The sequence below is a fragment of the Vanellus vanellus genome, assembly GCF_965231255.1.
Source record: "Vanellus vanellus genome assembly, chromosome: 2".
Classification (NCBI taxonomy): Eukaryota; Metazoa; Chordata; class Aves; order Charadriiformes; family Charadriidae; genus Vanellus; species Vanellus vanellus.
In genome coordinates, this window is record NC_138906.1 from 19,268,287 (window position 1) to 19,289,018 (window position 20,732).

Here is a 20,732-nt window from a genome sequence, read left to right on the forward strand (position 1 = left end):
TGCCATTACAGCTGCTCATAGTGCAGTGCAATTTGCTCAAACAGACCCTCATAACCACATCCCTGAAATTCATAAACATGCAATACTTTATCTCAAAGAGGCCACTGGTGGTTATTCGCAAGTGTCCTCTCAAACATGCATATTTAATTATGTTTACTCTTTAACTACAAGGGATTTCATATAGCATAGTCTGAAAAATAAAGAAAGCTTGAAATATCATGTACCAGGTGAAAATATCCCATCGCCACAGCCCCCTGGCCAGCCAACCATCTCTCTCATTTTCCTTAGTGTGACATATTCCAAAAGTACAAACACTGGAGCAATTTCATAGGTGAACCTGAAATGTAGTAATGTCCATATTTAATGCTTTCATCTGCAACACTAACACATCTTTTTCCAATATTACATTACGTTATAGCCACAATATACTTTCTCTTGCACTGGGTCGAGTTCTATTTTACGATACTTCTGATAATCTTCCTTCCGATTTGACATCAAATGTCTAGAAGGAGAAATGCTGAGAGCACTTGAGGCTCCATTTCCACCTGTTTCAGTGAAACAAATCTTGCCCACCTCTTCCAGGCTCAAGGCTTTGCCCTGTGTTCAGGAGCTGCTGGGCAGAGCCAGAGCTTTGCCTTGCCAGAACCTGTGTTCATGTCTAGATGCATACACATTAGCAGTCCTACTCACGATGACAAGACAGTGCATGAAGCTAAGCAAGTGCACAAAAATGCTTCCTAGTCCCAAAGTGAAAAAAAAAAAAAAACCCCACACTTTAAATTCTGCACCGCTTTCTTACAGAAATCAATGCCTCTAACTGCTCTGAGTATGGATTGTACATAACCCCTCTACATGAATGCAACTGTTCACTTAGCACACCTTTCATTTTACATATTTACGCATGCAAAATGCTAAAATATTTTTTTCTGTATATTTTTGGGGGGTAGCAAAAGTGACATCATATCAGTATGACGACATTTTATAGAAGACAGCCTACAAGACACTGTGGGAAGTCTTCATGTAAATAGCTATAACAACCATTTAAAAAGCAGACAATTGTTTTTCCAGCAACCTTAACATAAAAGTATTCTTTCTGTCATTCAGCTACAGCAGCTAATATTTTGCTAATATGGAAAAAAATCTGCTACTTACATATTGGTATTTGCTGCTGATGTCAGCCAGTCTGCTGCCAATCCAACCATGTCCAATCCAGTTGAAAGCTGATTAAAATATCTAGGGTGCCCTGCATAAAATGGAAAATGGTATCAAAAGACTGATGACTCTGAATGAAACTATTCAGTGCCGAACAGTATATTTACCTCCGGATTTCTATAGAGAAGGAAGTGCTTTCAAGGTACGAAACAAAGCAAACAGCGATAAATTCATTTCTTGGAAAAGGCAGGATTTCTCTTCTTCCTCATTCCAAACTCAGTAAAATTAGAGTAATTACACAGAACGCAGAATAATGAATTCCAACATTCCCTATTATCCTCTCAATATGCCTTGAAAATTAGCACGACGCTGCCTCACAAAAATAGCCGTTTGCTCCTGTTAGTGTGTCACATGTTGTCACTGGATGCGTTTTTGCCTGGCTAGGTTTGAAAGGCACGCACGAGACACCATCTGAAGAGATTGCCAGTACATATAACATCAGAGATGAATGGCTGATGATTATAACAGACAGAGCGAAATGAGAAAATGGAACATTTTGGCGACTGCTTCGCACATGACTCAAAGGCTGATGATTGTACGAAGATGGCAGGGAAGGTGGCGGTCCTTGTCATTTCTTCCCTGTCAGAGTGCAATTACAAACAGCCTGGCTGCTCTCAATTGTGATTTTAAACAAACCCCAAGAAAACCAGCACTACTGCCCCAGCAGAATGATGCACAAGAACATACTCAATGAGCCGATAGTCCGTTTACCTGGTTAATCTAATTGGCTCCTGATTTTTTTCTAAAATCCTGTTAGAGATTTTTCTTAAAAATGTGCCTAGAGCCACTAAACGCAGGAACCATTAAACTCACGTTTTTACTTAGTTGCTCCCTGCAAGCCCCGCTTACACGGCATGATTACCGGTACAAATTATGGACGGCTCACAATTACTTAAATGCTGTCCGACTCAAAAGAAGGCAGCCCTTGCTTGGAAAACACCTGTCCTGACCCACAGACGACAACGTACTGTTACTGCTGTCATGGAAAACAAAAGATAGAGCAAGATGATTGAGGAAATGCAGACCCAGCACCAAGACAAAACTTATCTTCGGTCTCCGGTGGCCTCTTATCAGGCGCGGACACATGGCTGGCAGAACAGCACCGGGAATTGCTCCCCGGCCCCCACCTTCCAGCAGACAAAGGCAGAGTAATTGGGTGTGGGCAGACCAGAGCAGGGAAGAAGGGGCCGGGGGGGGGTGCTCACACACAAAAACCAGCCCCCCCCCCCCCTTAACCTGAGACAAGCCCTATGCTGCTGCCATCCCACCTGACTGTGTTTTGCACAGAGCCCTCCCCATCAGAGACAGGAACCGCCACCCTCCCCTGGTCCATGGTACCCAGGACACACAGCCAAACCCCCTCAGGCACAGAGGGATGCTGCTGAGACCCGGCAGGATGAACAGGATCCGGCCCCTGCCCTGTCCGCTCTCTGGGGTAGGTGGACCTGGGGCACATGCGCACCCTTGCCACCACTGCCAAAGCCACAGCGATCCCACACCGGGGGCTCTGCCTGCAGAGGACTGCATCTCCCCTGACAATGGGGTTTTGACAGACATTTTGGTATTTATAGCTCGGGTTCAATCTCACAGCCAGGCTCCAAGCAGGCTCCCAAATTCTGCTGGAAAACAACAGAAAATTAGGAGCTGAATGCCTTTGGTGAATGTGGGCCACAGCAAGGCTCAAAGAGGCCAGAAAAACTCCTGCTTTGGAAATAAATCCACACTGAAAAGCTGGGGAATAGCAGAATTCGTATTTGCAGCTGCTGCGTCTCGGCGGGTCTCCGTCAGCGCCGTGCCCAGCCCCAGGCGACAGCCCTGTTGTCACTGCTTGTTTCTTCAAGGAAACCCCACAGCACACCTCCTGCTTTAGGAACCGCCGGAGGAACGGGGCCGGCTGCACGCAGGGGTCGGGCAGCTGTACCCAGGAGGGAGCGAGGTGGGGGGAGCCACGTTGTGCTCCTACAGAGACGTTAGGACAGGAAAAGCAGGAGCTGCAGCCACAACGGCGGCTGCTGGCAGAGTCCCCAGCGCCTACACCTGTAACACGGCCCCCTCCGCTCAGTGCCCTTCCCTCCTGCAGCGTGGCTTTAACGCGCCACGGCAGAGAACGTGATGCCCCAGTCTGACCCCAACCTCAGCTGCAAGGGCTTCTCCATCCATGTGACACCCTCCTACGTGAGCGAAATCTCTTCCCTCGGCTAGATGGCCACGGCAAATTGTGGCTTTGCTTAAAACAGAGGCTCGATGAGCGTGGTAAGAAGAGTTTGCGAGAGATGCTCAGAAATCACTCTGCCTGAAACACACATCCTTTGTGGTGGTTGTCACCGAACAAAAAGGTGACTGGAAAAGAGCCTGACAAGGTGCAGGGGGGGGGAAGACGTGAAAATAGAAAAATAGAATAGAAAATAGTGCTTAATGGTTGGTTCAGCAATACACAACATATTTACACATATCCCAGAGTAAACTGGGAGATGATGGACAAGAACCGGGGCTGAGGCACCGGGACAGCCAGGGCCGGGCTTTCCCTGCTGAGGACGTGCCTTTGCCCCACACGCCTTCCTCTCCCACACTCCCGCCTGCACTGGGTTTTGGGCATGGACATCCCCTACCATGAAGATGCTGCATCCGCAGCCTCGATGGGGAAGTGACGAGACGTGCTGGGCAAAACCGGACAGCACAGATAAAGGCATGGCTGGTGGCACTGGGTTTGGCCTTGCTCGCAGCCCCACGGCCTGCCACCGTTATCGGGGCCTGCCAGGGAGCAGGGCTGGACCAGCATCAGCTTCTCGCACCCTTCCTGGGGTTTCCAAGCCATTTTTAAATGCTCCCGTTTCTGTTCCCCCAGCGAGCACTGCACAGGAACTGAATTTCACATCCATCTTTTCCTGCATTTGCAGACGCTGCCTTTTATATTCTCTCAGACAAAATTCTCGCTGGGGGTGGCTGCCGGTAGGTGGTCAGGGGACAGAAAGCCACGCGTGGCTCCCCCGGGTACCCCAGCAAGCCGTGGCACGCAGGCAACACCCGGGAGCATCCCACGCCCGTCCCTCAGCCAAAAAATCAGCCATTCGGCTCCTCGAATCCCAATCGGGGATCAGTGCTGGGACTGACGGATCCAGCTGTGAGGCTAATCTAAGCAATACAATTTATTTTCCAATCAGCCTCCCGGGCCCCTGCAGCCAAATGCGGCCCCGTCCGTTCCCCCCCGCCCCCCCAGCCCAGGAGGGGCCGTGTCCGAAGGGCTCCTGCAGCGGGAGGGGAGACAGACCCTCAACTGCCAGAAACCTCACTGCACTGTCCATCCTCTCAGAGTAATTCAAGCGTTTTACTCTGAAGCACATGCCGCAGGGCTCCAGGGATAAATCCCGCGCGTTTCGTGAGCCCCCCCACACTGGGGCGGCCGCCCCGGGAGGATGCAGCCCAGCAAAGCAGCTCCATGCCCCGTGGCCGAACCCCGCCACGCCACCGCATCACACAACGCCCCCCCCCCGCCCCAGCACCGGTCTTTGAACCTCAAAAACATTAATTTAATTAAAACGAATAAAAAAATGCCAAGAAAGAAAAGCCTCGCATATTTACGGGGAAGAAGAGAAATGGTAACATTGTTTTAAAGGGTCTTTTTTGGATGCAGAAAATGAAATAGGTCCATTACGTGAAACAGGCTAGGACAATAAAAGATTAACGAAAATCGCTTAAGAAACCCTATTCTATTTCCCAGATTCACAGATACTGTGTTTCACAGCATTCTGTGAAAATATGTTTCCTGTGCCTTACCCAGACACATCACATGGATCACTGGACTAATCGACTTTGTTCCTGTGGACATCATCTAACTCTTTATTCCAATATTTTACAGCCGTTTTGGCAGCACCCGACTCATGCATCAAAAACATTCAGCTGGACGCTTCCACCTCTAAACGAGGATTACACAGATCGCCCACAACCTTTACTGGATCAGTCTGTTCTGTTCCCAAAAGGTGACAAAACCTGTTTTTTGTTTTCCCCTCAACCTCTATTCACAAATCAGCCTTTTGTCTCTCCCAGTAATTGCTACGCACTTATTTTTAAGCAATTTCTCAGTAATTCAAATTCCCCCTAAGAGCTCCCCGCACTCCACATTATTTTTCAATCACAGCCGTAATTGCCGCTATGCTTTTTTGTCCGCTCCGACAGAGTTTATTTAAGGTGGCCCCGGGCGCGGAGCCGGGGGCGTCCCCACGGCCGGGCGAGCCCCGCGCTGCCGCCCCGCCACGAAGCCCACACAGGGGCACGACCCACGGGGGGGGGGGTGGTGGGGGTGTCCCATGCAGGCAGGAGTCAACCCATCCCTGCCCTCCTCCGTGAAAAACAACAACAACAAAAGGCTATTAAAACAATTCGGGCTTTGTTTTTATTGCTTGAGCCTTAAGTTGGAAAAAAAACAAACCCAAACAACCCTCAATATTCCTCTGCACAGTTCTGCCAAATTTTCCTATGTCCTGCGGGGAAGGGGAGAGACACGGCAAATGGCCGCTCAGAGCTCCCATTTACAGGATGTTTATTGCGATTTCGGTTGTTAAATGGGTTGCTCCCTGCTGCCCCCCTGTAGGGACGACACCCCCTCCACCCCCCTTCCCGACGTCCCGGTGCCTCCGGGCTCCGCGCCCGACGCACCCCCGGTCTGCAGGGAGCAAGGGGTGACCCCTGGGCCACCACATGGAAAACGGATGAAAAGGAAAGGGGGAAAAGTCGGAAAGGTGGTGAAAAGGCTGCTCAGTGCCGCAGTCGGCGACTCCCGAGACACAGAAACACCAATTTCGAACGGGGAAGGGCGCGCGAGGCTGTGCTGCCAGCCGGAGACGGGGCGCCTGGAGTATTCCATCATTGAGGAAAACGATTTCTGTCTCTCTTAGAAATTGCTAGGAACCCACAAAATACAGTCGCTGCTCCAACCTTTAACGTTTCAAGACAAAACGGAACGACACCTTTAATCAATGGATGAGACCATATAGGGTAGAAAATGAGCGCGGCTGTTACCTGTTTTAATTGCATACTTCAGAGTTGTTCTGCAGTTCAATAAAATTTCTTCCAAGGTCTGTGGCTGGTCTGCCAGTTCCCAGTTATATTCCTGGAGCAGCTCATTTGGGTAATGGAAATCAATAACTTTTGTTGATCTATCAAAACTTTTCACCACATACTGAAGTAAAATGTCCACAACATCTTGTAGGAAAGACAAGGTTGTTATTTCTCCGTTGCATGCCGGCAGAAGATCTGGGAATGGAGAAATGGAAAGTTCGTTTTACGACCGCATACGCAGCTTCTGGCATTTATGTTTAGGAAATCTTTTCACTGTGTTCAATACAAACAGATTTTGTTTTCATTTACTAAGCAAATTGGTAAGACTGCATTTTAAGGAATGTTCTGAGAGATAATAGTTAGGTTTTAATATTCTATCTAAAAAAGCAAATTTTGCCCACAGTATATTTCTGACCAATTTTTAAGACAATGAGAGAGAGCGGTGAAACAAGAAAACGGGGAAAACGAATCTCAGGGAAAATAAAGATTGGGAAACAAACGCTACAAGAAACGCTCTAAAAACTCATTTGCCTTGCAAGAAAATACCTTCCTTGTGACTCTCCCAGTGCCAGGAACTTGTTGATAATTTAATGCCCTTTTCGAGGCGATGCCGCACGGTCTCTCGGTGCGTGCACTGACTGACATCTTTTGTTTAATTGCGACGGCTCCGGCAGAGCCGAGCTGTAGCGGAACCCCCTAATTTGGGGTGACCCGGGAGGGGTCAGCCAGGCAGCAGCGGCTGCACCAGCTCTCCCACGGCGGGGCCGGGAGGGCAGAGCTCGCCCCGGTCCGGCGTGCCAACGGCGGCGTTCCTGCTGGGATCTCTATAGGAGCGGAGACGCGATTGACGAGGTCGGAAAAGATGAAGTGCAAAGATACCTCGAATTAAAACAAACCGGTGGAAAGAGCGCTCTTTCTCCCTCCTCCCCTCAAACCTTAATTACAGCGCAGGGACTTCAACGAGAAGGTCGCTGCTGTCAGTACTCCTTAGAAAGAGCGACCTGAAGGCTCCAATTTTACTCGTTTTTTTTTTGGTTGGTTTTCTGGGTTGTTTTTCCCTGGATCTTTTGTTGTTGTTGTTGTTTGGCGCCTGGGGTTGGTTTGGTTTTTTTTTTGGCGGGTCTGAGAAATGCCCCGCGCCGGGGGGTGCCGGGGAGGCGGCGGCACGGGTCGGGGCTGGGGGCGCGGAAGCTCCGCGGAGCCTCTGCCCACCGTCGGGTCCCCCGACCTCCGCGCACCGCGGGCAGAGACAATTTCCCGACCGAACCGCTGTTGGTTTTTGGGGATTTTTTTTTTTTTGTGAGTTTTAGAGCTGCAGCGTGGCCCGGGAGCGCCGTTACCTGTTGAGTGCAGAAAGGCGTAATTCACCTCCGCTTTTTGGCAGCCGCAGGGTTTTTTGTCGCAGGTACAGGCCGGCCGCGGCTCCGCTGCCCCCGGGGCTGCTTTGGCGCCGGTTTCCACGGGTTTCTCAGCATCTCCGTAGAGCAGAGCTTGACAGCGACACGGACACACGGCCTCAGCACCGCGGCATCAGCCCCCGTCCCCCCGCCCGCCCTCCCGCCCCGGCGCAGGGCCCGCGGCCGCCCGTCAGCGCTCCGCGGGCGCGCAGCCTTGGCCTCCGCCGCGGGCTGCCCTTACCGCAGAGTTTGTTTCCGATCCCTCCCGTGAACTTCTGGGCAACCTGACACCAGGCTCTGGCTGCAAGAGAAAATGGAGCGGAGGGTCCGTGGGGACGGGTGCGGGCCGGGGGCGCCTCGTCCGACACTCCGGCAGTGCTCCCCAGGAACCCCCTGCCCAGCCCAGCCCAGCCGCGCCGCGCCGGGCTACAGCCGCCGTCGGTCCCCGCCGCCCCCCGCAGCTCCGGTCGAGCTGCCACAAAGGGGGCTCCGGCGACCGGGCAGCGCTGCCGCGGCGGCTCCGCGGCTCCGTCGGGCCGGTCCCGCCCGGCTGCTCGGCGCCCCCCTACCTGTGCCGGGGCTCTCGGCGGCCGCGGAGCCCTCCTCGGCCCCGAAGGACCAGAAGCCGGAGCCGGGGCTTGCCATGGCGGAGGCGAACCGGCGGGGCGGGCGAAGAGCGGCGAGCTGCAGCCCAGGCGGCCTGAGCGAGTGTGCGTGAGTGTGAGTGTGCGGGTGTGTAAGTGCGCGCGTCTGCGCCAGGCGGCGGCAGGCGAAGGGGCGGGGGCGCCCCGGGCACGCGTGGGTGGGAGCGTCTCCCGTGGGCGCCCCCGGGGCGCGCTCCGCCGAGCTGCCGCGCTCCCTCCCCGCCGCTGCCCTCTGCCTGGGACGGGGCGGGCGGCGCCGCGGGGGCCGGGGGAGGTGCCCCCGCCGAGGCGGTCAGCGGCGGTTGCCGTGAAAGGTCCCCGGCACCCTGCACCGAAGGGGCGGGAAGGGGTGGAGGGCGCTGGGGGCAGCCGCCGAGTGGGATGAAGGCGAGAGAGGTGCTTTGTGCCGCCACCAGCCCCCGGCGGGGCGGGAGCGGGGGTGCGACCCCCTCCCCCCCGGTGCGGCCGAGCGCTGAGCGGAGGGGAGGGTGGTTCTCCGGGCCGTGGTGTGGGCGGACGCGGCGGTCCAGCCCTGTGCCCCGAGGGGAGGGTGGGGGGGATGACTAGGACGCAGATCCTCGGGGCTACTGGGAAGCGTCCCCAATTCTGCAAGCTGCAAAGCGTAGAGAAATTCCCCCACACACACCCCCACCCCCTGCACCGGGGCACCCCCGCTGCTGCGAGCTGGGGACTCCCGGGCGGCGGCGCCGAGGCCGGGACAGCCCCTGCCGCAGGCGGCGAGCAGCGGGGGAGTCCCGGGGCGGGGAAGAGACAGCCCTCCCGAGCCCCCGCCGCCCCCCCGGCCAGGCCCGGCCCGGTCCTGCCCGCAGCGACCGGCGGGGGCCCCGTCGGGCCGGGCCAGCCGGTGGAGGGGGTGGTGTGGGGCTGAGGGGTGCTCCCGCTCCCCCCTCCCGCTGCCAGGCTGGGAAGCGGGGTCCCGGCTGCGCCCCCGGGGAGGTGGCGGGAGGAGCCCTGCGCGACGGCGCGGCTGGCTGGGGGCGGCCCCGGGCTGCTGCGCCTGCAAGCCCCGGCGTCTCTCCCGGCATCCCCGGGCCGCTGCCGGGGTCTCCCCGCAACCCCCCGGGGGATGGGGAGCCCGGTGGATCCGTCCTCCCCGCTCCAGTCCCGCGGGAGGCAGCAGGTCTCGGAGGCGAGGCTGGAAGGGAAGGAAAACGACTGTTCCCTGTCCCTCCCCGACGTCGTTTCTGAAGACAACCAAACCTCCCCCTTCCACCCGGCCGGTTCGCCGCAGGAGCACGGAGCCCTTCTTTGCCGTGGCTGCCCCTCCTTCAGCACAGGAGGGATTTCAAGCCCTAACCCTAGAAAGGAGGCAGGTGAGACTGTGCCAAGCCAGGATTCGGCCCTGCCGAGAGCACTGGTCCCCCAGGTCCCCCACTGCCCCTCGCAGCCAGGCCCTGGGAGCTCCGAGGCCGTGTGCGGCTGAGACCATCTCTCCCCCAGTTTCTGCATGCACCCACATGGTTACTAGGACTGGGGTGACTAGGACTGTCCCTCCCTGAAATCTCAGCGCAACGTCTTGATGTTTTTCAACGCTGTCCCGGTGGGAAAGTAAAAGAAAACCAGCTCAGGCATCTCTGAAATTACAGGTCCCTTCCAGTTTCCAGACCACATCGGCTTTAAGGAGATGTAGACAGTAACTCAGGCTTTCCACGGTGAGAGGCTGCTGGGAGCTCTTCCCCGCCTGGCTTGCTCGTGCCCCAGTCCACAGCGTTGCATCCGTTCTGGGTGTAATTCAGACATGGCCAACTGTATCACTGCCTTGTGCATTTTTATTTACTTTACCATTTTAATAATACATGAGAAAGCAACTTTAAAACATTTCAAAATTTAAACAATGTACCGCAAATCTTGCATTGCAGCATGTTTTAGTTCAGTGCACAGCCTTATAACTACTCAAAGATAGGAAGCAATGGTTACCTGTCTCTGGGGAAAGGGCCAAGTGTGTGGGGGAACAGACAAAAACCCAACCCCTGTGGCTGCTGCCAATCATAGTATTTAGGAGATCTAAGCAAGGGAGCAGGATCAGGCCTTTATACTGGCATCTCAAAATTTGCCTTCTCTTGCTTTGCAGCTGGGAACATGCAATTATGGATCCTGAAAGGAAGCACAGCAATTATCTGTGTGGTTTCTGTGAAATAAGGTCTTTTGAATAAGGAATCGGGAGGGGGGGGGGATTTGAATGTGGTGGCTATTGCTTTTATTTCCACTTAATTTCTAGTGGACCTGATTAAGAATGATCATTGCATTTAGGCAGCAATCAACCAGAGAGCATATTTCTATTCCTTTCTTGGCACCCCAGAGATTAAGATTACTAAAAATCCAATGCAAAGGAGAACAAAGCAAACACGATTTAAAAGTTCAGCACTTAGTCACAAAGCAGAGGAGAGGGCTGGATATACTTCCCATAAATGGACATCTCCAACATAAAGACTATACACACAATATTGACCTTTAAAGCTGGCTACTAGCTTTACAGTAAAGTCAATAATGAAATAAACTGCCATAGTATGCTAATCATTTATGTTTGTTTTCATTAGAGGGACATTTGCCACCGACAGTTCATCCCAAAATTTAGGCATTGTAAACCTAAAATGATCAGAAATTCCCCTATGGTGTTCTTGTAATTTTTTTTTCCTGTAAAACACTTTATTAGAAACAATAACTAAGGTTTTCTGAAGGTGCATATGGGAATTTGAAAGCTTAACTAGGGAAGTATAAACTAAATGATCTATTTTAATTGGATGAGACTGATGAAATGCAAAAAAGAAAAGTAGGCATTGAGGAAAGTAAACTAGATTTAAGCTGCTTAATGTCTAATAATTTTAAGATGTAGCAGTGGTATCCGAAAGAAAGCTGATTTTTATATTATTTTTTTTGAGTATGTGATATGTGACTGACAGTGTCCCTTTGCAACGGTGTTGGGCTGTAAACCACAGTAATTCATATTCACATGAACACACACGTTGTAAACTTGAAACATTGGAGATTAAACAAAAAAAAAAAAAGGAAGCACATGGTATAAAATGATAAAAAAGATTATGCTAATAAAAGCCAAATGGCAGCAGGAACAGCAGCAGCAGCAGCTAGAACTGCTGGATAAGGCGCCGGCGCTGTGAGGTCTTCCGCAGCAGTCGTCTGTAGTCATAGGGATTATCTTCGGTTTTACTCTCTTCCAGGGGGCTTTCTGCAACCCTCGACCTAGGGATTAAGCAGAAGTGTTTTAGAAATTAAAGTCAAAACATTTACCTTGGCAAACACTCCTAATCGACTGCTCAACCTCCACCCTCGGAGGGAGGGGGAAATAAAAGGAGTAAGAAAAAAAATCACCTGACTTTGCTAGGCCTCTTCCTGTGCTACATAAAGCAGGCACCTTGGAACAAACACATTATACACTAAAAGCAGATGAACACAGAAGAACAACGTGTTCTTTTAGGAAGGGGACATAATAAAAGGACATAAAAACGTTGAGAACATGGGGAGGCTTTGCAGCAGTGTTTACCTGATGGTTACTGAACCAGATTTTCAGTTGGCGTAAATTTGTTTGCTCTGTTTTTAACCTGCCTGTGGAGCTCACTGTAAGTGTCCATCTCTTTTCATTATCTTTTTTTCAGATGGTAAAATGCATTCTGGAAGCCACCTCCGAGAGGCTGGAATGGTGACCTGGCACCAGGTGTTACCACGGGGCAAGATTAAAAATAAAACTCAGTTATTTAAAAAGTATATTACTCTGAAATAATTACAAAAATCTGTAGTGTTCTACACTAAAGGCATAGCCCATCACTGGTCCTACACCAGTAAACTGCCAAATAAAAAATACTCAGTGCTTCGCTTCTGTAGACTGAAATGACTGTATAGTCTTTAGATCCCGGTGACCCCATTTGAGAGATACTGAAGTGCAGAAATGTTTATTAATTGCATTCATCTGCCCTCAGAGGTAACAGTGAAAAGTTACACAGGTTTTTTTCACTATGGCTAATTAGGATGCAATCAGAACAGCACACAGTAAAAGGTAAGAAATTCCTTTTAGTAAGCTCAGTGGCAAAACTCATTCATCTCAATCAGACCTTAGATTTGGTGTAATTAACCACCCTAGAAATGCAACATTTTCCAAGGGATGGAAACTATAGGGTAATTCCCTGATATTATTATTTTTAATTCCATGCCTTCACAACACCTTCCTAAAACTAATTTAGATCCTACCTAAAAAAATGCCAAAAATAAAATACGTAAGGGGCACAAACATGTCCTCTATTTCTATGGATATATTTTCAAATTCAGCGATTGTGCCAGACTTAGTGTTTGACTTAAGCCTTTGACCTAGATATTTTCCAAGTCCTTCTTACATATATGAAGACACAGGAAGGTACAAATATATAAAGATATATAAATATGTGTTTGCACATGCGGAGTGTGCAAGGTGCATTGGCAAGAGTGAGAATATGAATTTCCTTAGCCCAGCAGAGGTCACCCTCTATGAAGTCTACGTGGGGAGAGAGGAGGTCGAGCAAACCCTCCCTTTAGGGTTTTTCTCCTGGCGGCCCACCTCGGTGAGGTCCACCACAGGCTATAAACACTTGTGCTGCCACAGGACAGCTGGAAAAGGAGGCAGTCAAGCTGGTGTCTTATCTGCAGAAAGCAGGCAGAAAGTTCGGCACACATCCACCCTATGTAAAACCTAGCCCATCACAAATACCATTTTTATGTTCTGTTTTGTTTAATTTGATTTTTGATTGGAGATTTACAGCAGGATGTCTGTCCGTCTCATCTGGCACTTGGGAAGCCAAAAACTAGCAGGTAGGCTGAACGCCAATCATACTAGCATTTGGCCATGCTGCATAAAGATGGGAAGTTTTCAGCTATACAAGCTAATTTGGCAAGAATCCATGAATAAAAAAAAACAGATTTATGTCCAATTTGAAAGTGTATATTTATTTTTATGAATCTTTTGAATATCTCAACAAGGATATACAACATTTATTTTTTCCTATTGTTATTTTGTATGAATTACCGCTCAGTTGCTCTTAAAATTGAAGTCCTGCGCTCAGCTGGATGTCTCTTCTTTCTTGTGGTAGAACTGCTGTCCTTTGAGGTGGAATCAGTAGATGAAATTTCGTGGTAGTAGATATCTAAATCTAGCACTTTGCTCAGACTGTTGACAAATAAGTAAGTTAATAAGTTAACAGTTTCACTTTTCAATATTATATCCAACATTCAAAAAAGGCAACCAAATATTATTAGTTGTGTTTATGTGTTGACCATCTAAGGAAAAATATATATAAGCACAAGAAATCAGTCTCTGAAATGTGACTGCTGTACGATGCAGATATTGAGACTTTTGAAATGCTAAATACTTTTAGATGTCCATAAAGCAGACATATATGACTGAAATTGTTTGGGTTCGCAATTATACTCAACAGAGAAGCATTTTTATGGTATAATTCATCTGACCTATTTTAGATATCTCCTTGAGGAAGCGAGGAATCATTTTCCTAAAGATTAATACTTTTTTTTCTCTGAGTACAAGAAGAAAGTCTAAACCAACTGCTTCAGATATTGGTGCCAGTAATGCAGATGTCTGTTATGTTGTTAGATGAATGCTATCCAGGGTATCATATGTACAGAAAAAAAAAAAAATCCCAACATCCAGTTTAGAATGGCTGGGGGAAAAATAATATCCTAAAATCAACCTGGAAAAAGAAGTTCAGAATTCAATTCTCACATTGGTAGAAACCAGGAATAACTCATTGATTTCAGTTGCTATGTTCTACTAATACCGAGTCAGCACATGAAAGAAAGATGCAGTCATAGAACTGGTTAACTAGATTAAAGATGAGTGAAACTTAACTGAGGCCAAATGTGAGAAAACACTAGATTTGGATTTTGATATATTTTTTTTTTCTTTTGGCTAAATAGGAGACAACAATAGGTGTGAATTTTTTTTTCAGGATCAAAACATCAGAAGAAGAGCTGTAACAGACCAAACATGGGGGACATGGACATAAAGCGAATCCTTTAAGCAGTAGCATAATCAAGTGCAATTTAAACTGTGGTTGAATGAAGCTAGATGCTGTGAGCACATATTATGTGCATATAATGTCATGTAATTTCCTTTAAGATACCTATTTTAGATACATACATTAGATGCATTCTGCAACCTCAGCCGAGGATAGGGCTAAGAGCCCATTCACCTTGCATCTATGACCAGGCTACCATAGCATGCATGCGAGAGGACCACAGCAATGTCACTGGGGAGCCGCAAAATAGCTTAAGTATAGAACCATAAATAAAATAAAGCTATGATGTATGTCAGGAACTGTGAACCGGGTCTACAGCACGTGTAAGGATCTAAGATACAGAAGGGCAGAATATACCTATTGCTTCCTTTCTGCAAAGATCCATCAAAATAGGTTAGTTACATTGTGAGGAAAAGACTTCTGGTTGAAATTTCAATGGCTACTCTTCTTCACCTGTTATTAATAATAATTGTTTTAATTTTTTATGATCTATTTCCAAACACTCATATATTTTTTAGGAGAGAATTTTAGCAGTCTTTGTATTTTTGCTAACAAAAAGAACTGTTTGCTCATCTGCTTTGACTGGAATTTTAAGCACCTTCAATTATTTTCTGTGTCAGAACTATCTTTGATGTGGACCTTATCTTAACTTATTATTGTGCTTGTGTTGCCATGGTAAAGGGCCACACTGTACTAAACTGAATTGCTGAGTTCTATAATGGATTTTTGTCACTGAAAATGGCATATTTTAACTTTGTATATGATGCCCTTCCTGTGAATCACCAAATTATTATGCTTTTTTAATGCTTTATTCTCCTGGTTGAAGTACAGCTAAGAACTATTTCTAGAGTACTAAAATGACAATAGTGAGATAATAAAAAAAATTACCTTTCTTTTCTTGGTTTCCGTTTTTCGTCTTGTATTGATTTCTAAGAAAATACAAAGTAATTAAAAATACTAAAAGGAAAGCTTATGCAAAGATACAATTCATCGATATGTTAGGTAGTAAAGTGCTGTACATTTTTCGTTAAAAGAAAATATAGAGAATCTAGTTTCTGAGCAAGTGCCCCAGAAAAATCTCTTTTCAGAATCTTTGAGACTGAGAATGGGATTAGCATTGGTACTCCCAAATTTCAGTTGCCATACTGTGAAAAAAAGTTGAAGTCATCACCATCAGAACACAAAAGGAGATCTAAAACTTTAAAATATCTATAGTTGTTTTAATGAAGTTGACAACACTGTCTCACTGAGGCAAATTTACAAATGGACATTTAAAAAGCAGTATACTAGGTGGCAAAAGCACCTTTAGGATACAAAACATCCAGAAATGCAGAGGAGAGAGATTTATAGGGAATGAGAGTAATTTCTTACCTCTAATAGATTTCTGTCCCTACAGCCAAAACAATGCTATGGTGCAGCATCTAAAACATCACACTTTTATGTGCAGATGGTCCCAATTTTGGTCTTAGTTGTGTTTCTTGCAAATGAGTGAAAACTTAATAAAATTAGTGAATTGTACCACTGCAAAGTCACTGAGAACCAGAAATCCTGATGGACAGACACTTCTTATGCGGGTAAACATACAAGACATATAATTTAAAACGCTAGGCTGGTCTAAAGAAATAACCCCCCAAAGAAACATTTAGTGTCTTGAATGAACAATGGGCTACTGTGAGACTTCGTTTATATCTGTGCACCATTTTATCTCATTTGATATGCAAGGAGATGGGGGAGAAGGGCAGGTGTCTAATTAATATCTGTAATATATCGTGAGAGAAATATCTGGTTTTGCAGAAGACAGGAAATTTTTCAAAAAATGCACTCATATTGTGTGCCATCACTTTCAGGTGATCTGGGCTTGATAATCAGCTGTGAATACCTGCAGGTCACAGAGATTTTTAATAAAGCAGAAAATTCACGATAGCTGGAAAAGCTGACTACCCTCAAGTTAGAGCTCAATGACTTGCCCAAGGTCTAAGACTTTGAGAACTAGTAGGTCTCCTTTCTAAGAGTCAGTGTATAGATATTTATACCGAACCTTTCCCTTACCAGCATTAGGAAAGCAGGCTTCTCTTTCTCTTTTTCATGGTTTCTTGAAAAAATACAACTAATTGAAGGTAATATTGATTAACAACTTGAAAAACCGTTTAAAAATTCCCCGGCCTTACTGCAGTTTTTGTTCGCACTGATGTGATGGCTGTTTTCCCATATGGAGCTGGCCATGTAACAAATTAGCTTTCACAAAATACTCGGTTCCTGACTGTATAGGCTCGGCTTTCAAAATCTGCATTTCCTTCAGAATTACACTTCACCTAATATTTCCTAATACAGAATTCAGTGTCATGCTTTTCATTTCAGTCCTTCATCTCACCAATCTTGCTTTCACAAAATAAATCTTATTCTTACATGCCAATTTATTTTTAAGAATATAATTTCTTTTCAGAATACCACTGTTTCAAAAGCTGTGTTATTTCAAAGCCCCCATAATAAAGCATAGCTGTGTCTTTTTTGGTATGCCAGACACAACTCTCCCTAAAGGCCCTGGTGACACCTTCTGTTGAAAGGAGAAGCAATTGCTACGGTTAGTTTATTAGCTGGGCTCTCACCGGCTGTTAAAATAGGTCACTAAGATACAGGCACCTCGAGCAAATGAGTTTAATTGCTTTTTTGTTGGAACTGCTTTTTGAGCTGCTTTTACATTTTCTCTCCTTCTCCTTGCTTTCTTGCCTTTTTTTCTATATTTAAGGGCACTGAAGTCAAGAGTGGAAAGCAGCCCTGGGTATCTGAACTTGGACCGAAGGCTATATATAGAGACGCTCAAATCCATTAGTCTCCTGAGCTGTTGGTATTTGCCAATTCCTTCATAATCACAATCTGACACATTTGTAAAGGAAGTTACAGTGTGCATACTAATACAGCCTATTTTAATATTTGCTCTCTCTGCAAGATCAAGCACTAATTTAGACACTCAAAATAGCTCTCTGAATGAACCTGTTTCTCTCCCATGACTTACAAAGAAACTATGGAGACCGGACACTTAATTTGGGTATTGAAAGTGGAAATGCTGCTTATGCGTATATTGAATGTATGTATGTTTAGGTACAAAACTACAAATTGCCTCAACTCTGAACCTTAATAATTTCAAATCTAGTTTGAACTGTGAAAATTGTGGCCTGCCTCCCTTCAGCAGGACACAGCTTTTATGTTGTATTAGAAAGGAATACAGGTAATCGGGCAATTAGAAAGAGAGTTTAGGTGGGAATTATGTGACAGTCTTAGCCCACAAAAACTTGCTAAACTCACATGTATCAGAGTGTAGTAAGTGGAGTCTTCTGGATTATTTAATGTCTTAGGCTTCCGTGGCCTCCTTGGGGGTCTCTGCATTGGGCGAGAGTCTTCTACTTTGGCCGCAACTGTAAAAAAGCAGAAGATAACAATGCTTATTTCTTCACAGAATGGGAGGCTTTTACAAAAACAGGAGAGAATTTCACCAAAGGAAAAAAAAATCCACATAGCCACTTCTACTGCTTGCAGTAGCTCAAGAAAGCAACTGTTTGGGGCATTTCCATGACCAGACTGGAAAGGGGAATGGGAAAGGGGGAATGTTTGAGTCCTGACTACCACATGGACAGATGCCACGTAACGAACGTCAGGCTAGAGCAGCCCAGCAGCCCGCCTGGCACAGGCTTCTCATTCTGAAAAGGGCTGATGCTCCACATTCAGAAAAGGACTCTGAAGGGTAATGGCTACTGGAAGGCTACCATCTTGTAACAGGGACCTGGGTGGTAGGGATGATATTTTTTCAGACTCAAGTCAATCATTAAGGTGCCGAATGAGGGAACTGGCGTTAGACCTCTGATTCAGAGGTTGATCCTCTACATTATCACAGTGTAGATTTCCCCCAAGGCGTCCTGCTGAGGCTGTTCATTTCAAGCCAAAACACGTACCACTGTGCAACACAGCGTGACCATGTTCATTGCATCCAGTGTAATCTAGTTTAGTCTACTCATCTTCTGGTCTCTATTTCTCCAAAACTTTCTGCAAACCTGCAAAAAATGCTTCCATTCTAATGGAAACAAAATCAGGATTTTAACACAAAATGGAACTGTTGTCCTCTGGCAGTCTCCAAACTCAGACACTGACTTGTGGGTTACATTGGTTGGCACATGAGGAACTAGAGAAGTGTCTTGGATATCTGCTTGTTAAATAGCTATATGCAGTTCTGCTAGTCTAAGATACAGGGCTGCTGAGGGTTCATAGGCTTATAGGTTCTGAGACTACAGAACTGACTCGGGGGGGCTGAGGAGCCACAAACGTACAGTGTCATGAGCATGATCACCTTACATTCAGCTTCAGCTATAGGACGTTAATAGGGGGGTACGGCAATTCCTTCATGATGAAGGAGGCGGGGGTTGCAGGGCAGCAGAACACCTACGATAGAGACATAGGGCTACATACAGGGTGGTGAATGGAGTCACAGCACAAGGTCTAGGCACGGTGAACCTTCTGTCCAGGTACATTGCATCATCTAGTGAGGTTTTAGATTGTCCTTGTCCCATCGCAGAAGTATTCAGAGGACAGTCCATGAGAAAAAGCACGTCCTTACTCATAAATGCATATAGTGTGAGGGTGGAATGAGGATCTAGCTCCCAATGAAAATTACTGAAGTGTGTTCTGCTGATCTAATCCTCTTTCACATGAAGTGACTTCAACTCCATAACCCCAGTGTACTAACTACATGTGATTGAGTCTTAGAAGGAAGAATGTATTTTGTTCTCTAATGGCCATCAGAAACGCTTTTATATGATAAAAATAAAAACTCTCCCATGTAAATCAGACATCTTTTTAATTAAGGAGGTGGCACAATCATTTTAAATGAGAAATGATCAGTAATACATCAGTGTTGACTCCTGCAAAATTAGCTGTGTAAGTTTTTTGTTATGTGTGATAAATAAAGGCTTGTAAAGGTCATGGATATACAGAGGAGGCAGGATGAATAATGTTAATTTAAATTGTTGCTGGATAGTGATTACATTTATTGTTTTAGTTTCTTATCTGAAATGCAGACTGCTTCTCATGTAATGAACGAACAAGTATCTTTTAACATTTTGCACTTAAGAGAACAATGGTGTTTTTCTAAGTCAGGGTACAGATAATTCACGTTAAACAATGAAATTCAGATGCAATACATTCATTTCAGTAACCTGTATTAAATATAAATTACATTCTTTGATTTGAATAGGTATAGCAGGTCTGACTGTGCTCTTATGTGGGCTGTTGCTACCCTGATGCATTTCAAATGGGCCACCTGGAGTTATCTGAGTTTCCATTTGTGACAGAGTAGAGGCGTATCTTCCCTGTTTTATTTTTAAACACAACAGGAGCCTAAACTGGAAACAATACCTTAAAAAAAAAAAAAGCCTTAAAATTCAGTGTAGTTGAATAGAAACACCAAAACCCTTGTCTTTAGGATTTTTTCAAAAATTGTGTCAAAGATCATGACTGCATGGAAATCTGGAAAAAGAAAATGAAGCCAAATTGGGGGCTTTAGGAAAACCCCAAGGAAAAGGCTCTCATAATACCTAAAAAGTTTTTACTGTCCTCTAAGAATTCATCACTATGTATCCTGTTACGTTCTTTAATTCATCACTGTCAAACACATAAAGCATTATCGTATTCCAGATTACAGTTATTCCAACTGAAATTACTTGTATACTTCTCGCATATATGCTCTGCAAAGACTCCTCTCACATTCAAAAACCATCATTTTGGCAATGATAAAGGCTTCAGTAAAAAATAGCTTTTCATCTCAGCTCATGCATTGTACATATGTACGAGTTATTCAAAAGAATCGAGGGGACAGAAATACCACGTTGGGGCAGACAGCCTTCTAAGTTTGGAACTCCATCGTTCCTTTTTAAAATTACATGGAGGTCTGAAAATGCAATTCTGAGTTTTTTTCTCAAAAAAACCCTGACACAGTAAGTAAAAATAATTTGATGGGTTTAGCTTTCTTTGTTTCACCAGAAAGTGAACCTGTGATTTCCTTTAGCGCTTAGATTTGTGTGTTCATTGCTACTGAAATACAGCTGATGTGGTAGTTGCTTGTATTGGATAACAAACTGCACAAAGTAAAATTTGCTTTCTCATTAGTTGCTGATAATTCCAGAAATCATTTACTTAGTAGAGTTACAGGTAGAAAGCAAATTAGATACCCAAGCCTGATAAATGGCGAGTTTGATGCGTTTATTTTCCAGATGGCCTATACCTTTCTGCAGCAGGCTATGAAGCAGAAAGGAAGAGTAAAATCATTCACTTATTAATAGGCCAATTATGTTGCTTCTGGAGTTCATTACAGAGAAAAGGTTTCTATTGAAGCTCAGGCTTTC

General features: G+C 46.3%; 2 protein-coding genes across 2 annotated transcripts in view; both read right to left on the reverse strand.

The window, feature by feature from the left end:
- Window positions 1–8,358, reverse strand: part of GAD2 (glutamate decarboxylase 2) — a gene marked incomplete at its 3' end in the record, with an annotated part of 41,077 nt that extends 32,719 nt beyond the window's left edge. The window contains exons 1-6 of the mRNA XM_082479011.1: window positions 8,234–8,358; window positions 7,906–7,965; window positions 7,608–7,757; window positions 6,229–6,462; window positions 1,153–1,243; window positions 225–337 (exon numbers count right to left, since the gene is read on the reverse strand). Coding sequence (XP_082335137.1) covers window positions 225–337; window positions 1,153–1,243; window positions 6,229–6,462; window positions 7,608–7,757; window positions 7,906–7,965; window positions 8,234–8,309 — 724 coding nt within the window. The 5' untranslated portion in view covers window positions 8,310–8,358. The remainder of the gene's footprint in view (window positions 1–224; window positions 338–1,152; window positions 1,244–6,228; window positions 6,463–7,607; window positions 7,758–7,905; window positions 7,966–8,233) is intronic.
- A 3,054-nt stretch (window positions 8,359–11,412) lies between these two features.
- LOC309669168 (myosin-IIIa-like) overlaps window positions 11,413–20,732 on the reverse strand; it is a gene marked incomplete at both ends in the record, with an annotated part of 63,342 nt that continues 54,022 nt past the window's right edge. The window contains 4 exons of the mRNA XM_082479771.1: window positions 11,413–11,527; window positions 13,338–13,478; window positions 15,232–15,272; window positions 17,647–17,756. Of these exons, the coding sequence (XP_082335897.1) occupies window positions 11,413–11,527; window positions 13,338–13,478; window positions 15,232–15,272; window positions 17,647–17,756 (407 nt within the window). The remainder of the gene's footprint in view (window positions 11,528–13,337; window positions 13,479–15,231; window positions 15,273–17,646; window positions 17,757–20,732) is intronic.